The sequence below is a fragment of the Poecilia reticulata genome, linkage group LG18 (genome assembly GCF_000633615.1).
Source record: "Poecilia reticulata strain Guanapo linkage group LG18, Guppy_female_1.0+MT, whole genome shotgun sequence".
NCBI lineage: Eukaryota > Metazoa > Chordata > Actinopteri > Cyprinodontiformes > Poeciliidae > Poecilia > Poecilia reticulata.
In genome coordinates this window covers 21,204,632-21,213,495 of record NC_024348.1, presented here as the reverse complement: position 1 = coordinate 21,213,495, position 8,864 = coordinate 21,204,632, and the positions used below count along the sequence as shown (strand labels likewise).

The following is an 8,864-nucleotide window of genomic DNA, read 5'->3' as shown; positions in this document are numbered from 1 at the left end:
CCTAGGGGCAATTTAGAGAGACCAATTAACCTGACAGTCATGTTTTTGGACTGTGGGAGGAAACCGGAGTACCTGGAGAAAACCCACCATGCACAGGGAGAACATGCAAACTCCATGCAGAAAGACCGGGGCTGGGAATCGAACCCAGAACCTTCTTGCTGCAAGGCAACAGCTCTTATATGTACATTAATTAAGAAAAATGTTGAAAAATAATTCAGTTTACTCTATGATGCCCAAAAATTTAACCCACACTTTCAACCTGTCATTTATGAAACATGTTAAGATTAACACCAATACCCACTGTTTTCTTTTCTCTGTGGGTTTTCCAGGTGTCTCCATCCACCACCACAGCAACTAACTCAGCAGCCAATGCCACCCCGTCCACAGGCTCCTCTGACGGGACAAAGAGGCGAGGAAAGTCCCCCGGCCAGAAGAAGAAAGGCTCCAAGAGGGCCAGCAGCGCTCTGGGAACCCCACGACGAAAAACTCAGAATCCCATCGAGGACGACCTCATCTTCAAGATCGGTGAGAAGAAATGATTTCCACTTGAACAGAAAATCTGGGCCACCAATCTGAATGATAGATGTGCTAGAAGGACGTGCTAGAAGGACGTAAATACGTTGGTGATGCTTGGTACGGGTTCACAGACTCAGGAGGCAATGACTTTGGATCAATAGTTAGTACCTTAATCAGCAACACAATGGACAACTTCATGGTCTTTAGTGGTATGTTCTTCTTCTCTTGTTCAGGAACTAAGGGTAGAAATAAGGGTGAGTTCACCAACCTTCAGGGAGTGGCTGCCTCCTCCAGCGGCAGGATTCTGATAGCTGACAGCAACAATCAGTGTGTTCAGGTAAACTTCACTTCATCCAGTCTTGACGTCTCACAAAGGTAAATTTAATGCTACAGGTTGCAAACTCAGAAATCCATTTGCTCCTCAGATTTTCTCCAATGAAGGTGAGTTTAAGAGTCGTTTTGGGGTGCGTGGGCGATCTCCTGGCCAGCTGCAGCGGCCCACTGGGGTCGCTGTGCACCCGAGCGGTGACATCATCATTGCTGACTATGATAACAAATGGGTTAGCATCTTCACGTGCGAGGGCAAGTTCAAGGTAAGTTGTTCAGTTCCTCAATACTTGCATTTCTTTTCCATCATGGCTGGTTAGGCATGTTTTGGACATAACTGGTACATCTGCTGTGTCCAAGGCGAAACTTGGCTCTGGGAGACTCATGGGGCCAAAAGGCGTGTCTGTGGACCAAAATGGTCACGTGATCGTAGTCGACAACAAGGCGTGCACTGTCTTCATCTTCCAGCTGACCGGCAAGCTAATTGCTAAGTTTGGGAGTCGGGGGAATGGTGACAAGCAGTTTGCAGGTAAACCGGATTCTCCATTGAACTGCTGTGTACATTAAAATCTGTTAGAAACTCCTGTAAATCTAAGTATGTTTGGAGTTTACTTTAATTGTTCACTTCTACACCTTGTGAGTGCTGAAGAACAGGTATCATTTGAAGCTTTTGATTTGTTGACTAATCCTTTCACGAAGGGAAGACATTTTGACATATGATTGGTTCCTTGTTCTCGTCTTGAAGGTCCACACTTTGCAGCAGTGAACAAGAACAATGAGATCATCGTGACAGACTTCCATAACCACTCTGTCAAGGTACGCAACCGATTACAGTCACCCCCTTGTTTTTAATAGAGGCAAATCAATCACTGAACATAATCTGCTACCTTTGTGCTGTCAGGTTTTTACCACTGAGGGAGAGCTGGTGTTGAAGTTTGGCTCAAACGGGGAAGGAAACGGCCAGTTCAACGCTCCCACTGGTGTAGCTGTGGACGTAAATGGGAACATCATTGTAGCTGATTGGGGCAACAGCAGAATACAGGTACAAAACTGATTTATGGTGTTTATGCAGCATATTGGCAACAAACCCCAGTTTTATTTCTCATTTTCATTGAACTTTCTCAGGTTTTTGATGGCAGCGGCTCCTTCCTGTCCTACATCAACACATCAGCAGACCCCCTGTACGGCCCACAAGGCCTGGCGCTGACGTCGGACGGCCATGTGGTGGTCGCCGACTCTGGTAACCATTGCTTCAAGGTCTACCGCTACCTACAATGATGAAGACTAGTGAAGAAGAGGAGAACAAGCAGGGCAGTGGTGAGAGCGGAAAGCTAAAGCTCACAACGTTTAACTCCATCTATCCATTGCATGAACTTGTCCTGATGGATTAACCGAAGGAAAGAAATGCCAAGGAAAACGTTCAGCCTCCGTCCTTACATGACCTGAACTTCAGAGGAGAAGTCTAATCCTGGTGAGGTCTGGAGGAATGAAGCCAGAGTGGAATATTAAGGTGAAGTGTTGCCCCCTCCAGAAGCATATGTCTGCAGTAATTTGCTGCAACGGATTCCTGTTTTTAATTAAAGATGTCTGCCTTCACCTAAAGCGGAAAAGATTGACCAGCCAAGTATTGAATATAAATGTTTGCGAAAAAGGAAGAAGACCTTTGTTGGAAACTTTGCTTATTAAATCTATGTTGTGAATGTTGGATTGATGAAATGTCAGTGGCATAAAGGCAGATGTAATTTGGTGGGAATGATTTGAATTATTGATAGTTTGACAATGTTCTGCCTTGATGTATCGTATGTAAAAGACAAAATAATGTCTGGTGAGGTAAAAGGGGTCCATAGCTTTGACTTTTCTCAGTTTGTTGTTCTAAGGCTTCATATCTACAGCTCAGATTGTCTTTAAGGAAACAGTCAGCTTTAACTGATCAGGCTTACAGTGGAGGTGTGACGGAAATGTCACACCTCCACTGAAGGTGACAGATAAATATCTGAGCAATAATCTTGCTCCGATATTTATCTGAGCAACGACCCAAGGAATCCCACACGATTTCACCAAATTAAAGAAGTATGAAAATATGGCCACAGAGCAGTTAATTTTACATATTTACTAGAAACATGATGGATAATCGCTAATGTGGAAGAGTGGTAAAGCTGTAAAATTAAAGGCATGAATTTATCAATATTAAAACTCTGAAATTTGAATGGAAAACTTCAGAAGTTTACGAAGGGTTAGGGACCTCAGTCGTCTTTTACTACCGGAGACCCTCTCTAAAAACTCTTATAGTTACCTACTATAATAGATCAAATATACCTTAATATGCATTAATACGCGCAGTGGAAAGCGTCTCATCACTACCGCTGATGCTAACATCCATGGTCTTCAAAGTACAGCCAGTTAATGAATGGCGCCATTGATTGGCGTATCAATGCGTCAACATGTTTAAATTCTCTAAGCTCTGTTTTCTTTTGAATACTTCAAACATGCTTTACAGAAATATTAAAAAATAAGCACATTTTCTGTGATATTTACATCAAATAAAAAATCCATGAAAACTGAAGCGTTTGTAAGAGGATCCACTCTATATCAGTTTTTTCCCCTCTGGCCACATTTCTTTATTTTATCATGTTCAATGCTCCTACTAGTCGGCAAACTGCAGACCAATGCTGATACTCCCACCTCCATTTTGAAAGTGATGGCTCTGTGGTTGGGAGGCATTCGGTAGATTTGGATTAATTCCTTCGCCTTGGACCACTTTTAGCTTGTTGAACATTGTTTGTACATATGGATTGTTTTAATTATGGAATGTTTATTTCTCCCATAAGATTGAATCCTTTAAAGATCATGAACAATAGATTAATCATTATAAACAACTGCTTGTCTGACTCGTGGAATGGGACTTTGGAAACGGTTTCCACCCACAGCATCGTCTCTGTGCCTGGTGTGTGCGGTTGTGTGTTACACAGAGGAATGAAAAAGCTCTATAAATCTATCCTATATATTTGTGAGAACATTTCTAACATTTCCGGGTAAATCAACATTTCAAATCACTGACGTATATCTCTGCTTGTTGTCTTGGCAGCTGTGAAGAGAAGGCGGGGCTTCCAGAATGTTCAGATTTGGGTTTTCGTTAATGTCCACGGTTCTAGAGCGAGTTTAGAGTTCTATCGAGTTTCGACGTCAAACTGTAGAGTTTCACACGTCATTTCATGTTGAAACAATACCTCAGTGTTGGAGAAGCATGCTCTTGTTATCACCGTATGCTTCCATTCAAGCATTTTGAAGTCATGTTGCCTTCTGTTGAAATATTTAGGCTGCACCAAATGTGGACCATTCAGGGACGGAATGCCGCATAATGTACTGAGGATAGCCCAAAACCTCTAAATGGTTTAACGCAGTGAAATTTCAAAAACACTGACGATTTTAAAGGGATTTAAAGGAGACAACACCATCAATACTTGTGTTATGCATGCAAAAATTACACTGATCTTGCAGTTTTTTTGGGTTTTGCTTTCCTTTCCGTGAGATTGTAGATGACATCCTGGAAAGATTGACTACTAAGAGGAAATGATCTGGTCCAGTCACATAAAGTCTTACCATGACAAAAATAAACAGGTTATTTTGCTGACAGTATCCAAACGTCTAAAACCATAACCAATTCATTTCAGTCACTTTTTTTTTTGCAAAATTGCAGAGTATTTTCTCGAACACCGTAATAAACTGCCTGAACACTGTATCAGTCATCAATCATGATAAATTATCAATATATTCACAGCTCCTGCATTGACTTTTTTTTAATGTCCATCCATTTTTATTGTAGGGGTCGATTCCTCTCTCAATGGTCTGCAGTTATGATGCCAATCTTAATTTTAATGTCTCTTGAGATGCTGTCTCATTAGCACAGAGCATTGAAGATCAATACTGGCACCGAGGACTCAGTGATTATCTTCCAACAACTCATAAACAACAACTCATAAACCAGTTAGCTGCCATTTAAATTATGTTAACGCTGAGCTAAAACATTTTAAATATTGTCATATCTTTCAGTGGTTTCCACAATAAATCAAAAATAGGAAGTTATTCTCTTAATCATATCTAGGCTTGACGATCCCACTGACAAATGACTTTCGTTTATTGTTTGCCATTTATTTGGTTCTTTATCTTGCAGTTTGATTGTTTGTTTCCACCGTGTGCTTTGAACTTCTTAAGTGCCCATATTGTTTTTTTATACATTTCATCAAGTTGTCTGAAACAAAATGCGATTGCTTCGCCTGTTGTGGTTGGAATGATTACAGTCTTATTTATTTAATTTCAAAAATAAAGTTTTCACGTCTTAAAGGAAAAATACAAAAGTTAGCCAGTTTGAAAACAGTGACCATTGGTTCTCTAGCTAACTAGCTAGCCAGCATGCTAGTTTTAACTTGGCTAAAACTAGCTAGCTAAACATGCAAATTAGCTAATTAAAACTAGGTAGCTAGCTAATATTAGCTAGTTAACCATAGGTTAAACACTTACTACAGCTCACTGGATAAAATTTATGTTGTCAAACTTTTAATTAAAACTCATTCAGTCTCTTTTAAATGCTAACTAGCTTGTGTCTTCAGTCCACTCGCGCCAGATTTACTGTAGCCATCCAACAGTTGCATGTTTAACAGAATAAGTAGATTAAAATTATAGTTCTCATCAATCTGTTGTTTCTTTTTCTATTTTGTGCTGATTGTAAGTTTGTGTAACTGGATTTTCTGATTGTTAGCAAAAGTGCTGCTATGTCTGAGAGTTTTTTTTGTCTCTCATTGAGCTGGAATGAGTTATTTTCTCATCAATGGAGTTCAAATTAGGTTATTTCCTAATTTAAACCCTGTTTGCTGGATATTCAGCCTTATTATGTGTAAATAATGAATGTGAGTAAAATGATGGAATTTCTTTCACCTACTTGAGTTGAAATATCCTATAAGATGAATCAGGTCCGTAACAGAAATACGTTTGATAACGTTATGAAAGTGATTGTTTAATTTCACGATGAAAGCCCGGACTGTAACCAGCTTCATGTACTGTTATTGCCTGCTTACTCTCTTTGTAACTACTGTCTGTCATGTCTGTTCATGTTTAAGGCCCATCTCTGGATATTCACACACACTCAACACTGAAATAAAACATTGGTTCCTCTTGGTGTCTCTTGTTTTGGTTTATCTTATAATGAACATATAATTTAAAGGGAAATTTTGAATAATTTTTGCTATTTTCTTCTGTTTTTGAATACCAAATGTCTAATATGTAACATTAAGATAAAAAGAGATTCAGAACTTGGTTATTCAAACACATTTTGTTGCTCTGGATCATTTGCCGACTTGCAGGTGATCTTCACAGCCTCTCATTCATATTTTCATTTTCCTGACCTCCAGAAAAAAACTCCTGCAGTCAAAGGTCCAAAACAGATCCTCTAACATCACAGAGAAAAGTCGAGGTAAAAACACACAAATAAACAACACAGGCATAACAATGCAAACGTAAACATACTCATCAGTCTTTTGATTTGGTCATTTGCATCAAACCAGACTATGAAAAGTGATGCTATATTTGTTAATATCAGATAACAATACGCAAGATTTATTTTCCATTTGCATGTTCAGAAGCTACAGCGTGCAAACAGCAAAACATATCTGTGAAAGATCTATTATTCTGCTTTGCATGTTTCATAAACAGCACAACATAAATGTATCTGGAACAAAGGAGATGATGGCTAACCTCTCATTTCAGCTGGGAGTCATTTTCATAAGCATCAATTATCTCACTTTACTAAAAGGTCCAATGTTTTCCTGTCAGAAGGACAGGAAAATAAAGATTAATCAGGTACAACATCAACATTAACATACTTTTAGTTTATGTTCTATATATATATATAGAACATATATATATAAATCTACTAGAAAATATAATTTAGGTTCTTAATCGTTGTGAATTTCCAACAATGCAATGTTTTCTGATTGTACAGCTTTTTTAAAAGTTTCTTTTTTAAAAGTGATGGTCTAAATAAAGCTTAAACATGAAAGCTTTCCAGTTTTAACAGTAAATAAACTGACTCTCGAGGCTCAGCGTGTCTCATGTGGAGCTCTGAGAACATCTGAGCTGTTTCCGTGTTCGGTGCAGATGCAGCAGAGGTGAGACTGCGCTGCACGGCAAACAGAACCAGGGAGCCAATCCCTTCAGCAGCCATTTTTCCTTCAGGTCCAGCAGGAGAGGAACCAATGGCAGAGTATGATTGCTAAAACATGTGGGAAAGTAAAACATTTTAGTTTTTTTTAAATCGGTGAAACGAGATCACAGTGGAAAAACTCAAACAATATTTATTGGAAAATCCAGAATGTATCCATGCATAAGAGCAGTAACCACATTACTGTCAAAAATTATAATATTTATTGAATACAAATCTGACAAAATGTGCTACTGAAAGAATTTATGGAGTTATATAAGCTCTAAACATATCATGATTAAAAATAGATAAATAAACAAAGTTAAACATAAACAAAGAGTCGAGTCTTACAACAACAAGAAAATTCTGGTTAGTAAAAATGAACTGCTGACAGCTGTTGGATCCGTCAGAATAACAATTATCTGGTTTTATTTTAGAAAAGTGAGGTCAGGAACTGACAAGTGGTCAGCTTCCAGTTCCCACAGCGGCGCCACCAGGCAGGAAGCTGCAACTGCAACAAGACCTGCCGCTATATAGAATGAGAAGAAGAAAGGATCCAACTAGTTTATTATAGTTATACAAAAGTATTAAATATCTCTTTTCTTTATGCATTAAATTCACACATAGTGACTGGTCTGGTACATCTTCATCATCATCATCATTACTAATCATCTATTGTCCCAAATGGGAAACTGCGCCCCAAAAATTTACAGCCCATCAATAAAGAAATTAAATGCACATTCCAAAAAAAAAATACTACACCAAAAATGACAACTCATCCAAAAGATAAAATCACTAGAAAGGAAGAAGAAAACGTTGGACAGCAACAGTTCTGGTCCTTGTAGATGAAGTGAGACCTGCTACTTTGTGCTACAGCAGCATCATCTCCTGGCTTTGTGCAGGTAAAGGAGAAGTGACACCACAGAGCAGGGCAGACCAAGCCAGTTGACGCCTGCCATCACCAAACACTCAACGCTCCGGCTCATCAGAGCCGACCTGCTCAAAGAGTGGCAAGCAAGGAGGCCGACGAACCAGAGCCACACCACACCGGAGATGACTGTGATGGTGCAGAAAGCTCTGCGCCGTGAATGGTCCATTCTGTCCCCGCCCCCTTCTCTGGGTCCTGGACGAATCAGAATGCAGAGAACCGAGACGCTGCAGAACGTTATGACCGGGATGGAGAGAGCAAGAAAGCAGAAAACAATAACAGCTGAATGGTCTGATAGTAAATTGAACAGCATGGTTGTCAATCCAAAGCAGAGCAGCCAGGCGCAGCCGATGCTAATGTTTCTGATTCTGATCCCACGATAGCTTTTCAGTCTGCGGTAGGCGAGGGGATGAACTACGGCCAAGTATCGATCTACACATGTCAGCAGGTTAAAGACCAACTCACCATAGAATGGTATGTAGCAAAAATACATTCCTACTGTCAGGATCAGCGTGTGATTTGTATGTAAGCCAGCAATAAAGAAGAAACAGCCAAAGACCCAGATGAGCTCCATGGCGGCCAGGTTGTAGCTGAAGATGTCAGAGTGGCTCGCTGCTTTGAAGGAACGCCTCCGCCGCCATTTCTGGTGACCGTGGTGGAGGACGAAGGAGGACAGAGGAAGGAGGAGGAGGATTTTAATCAGATCGTTGCCCGTATTGATGAAGACGTGGAGCTGGTGGACGGTGCAGCGGTAGACCACGTTGGTCTGCCAGGGGACCGAGGTGTTACCCAACATGTCTGCCACTGTTATCTGATCAGACCTGGTGAGAAACCACAGCGGGAAATCAGGACAGAGAAACCAAAACATCTTTACCACAAAACACAACTTTTACAGGTTAA

At 40.2% G+C, this 8,864-nt stretch overlaps 1 protein-coding gene across 2 annotated transcripts in view; it reads left to right on the top strand.

The window, feature by feature from the left end:
- The window catches only part of trim2b (tripartite motif containing 2b), a 17,502-nt gene extending 11,486 nt beyond the window's left edge, over positions 1-6,016 (top strand). For both annotated transcript variants that reach the window (XM_008436126.2, XM_008436125.2), the window contains exons 8-14: positions 330-525; positions 750-853; positions 942-1,109; positions 1,204-1,372; positions 1,589-1,659; positions 1,745-1,885; positions 1,969-6,016. In XM_008436126.2, the coding sequence (XP_008434348.1) occupies positions 330-525; positions 750-853; positions 942-1,109; positions 1,204-1,372; positions 1,589-1,659; positions 1,745-1,885; positions 1,969-2,121 (1,002 nt within the window). In that variant the 3' untranslated portion in view covers positions 2,122-6,016. The remainder of the gene's footprint in view (positions 1-329; positions 526-749; positions 854-941; positions 1,110-1,203; positions 1,373-1,588; positions 1,660-1,744; positions 1,886-1,968) is intronic.
- The last annotated feature ends 2,848 nt before the right edge of the window (positions 6,017-8,864 follow it).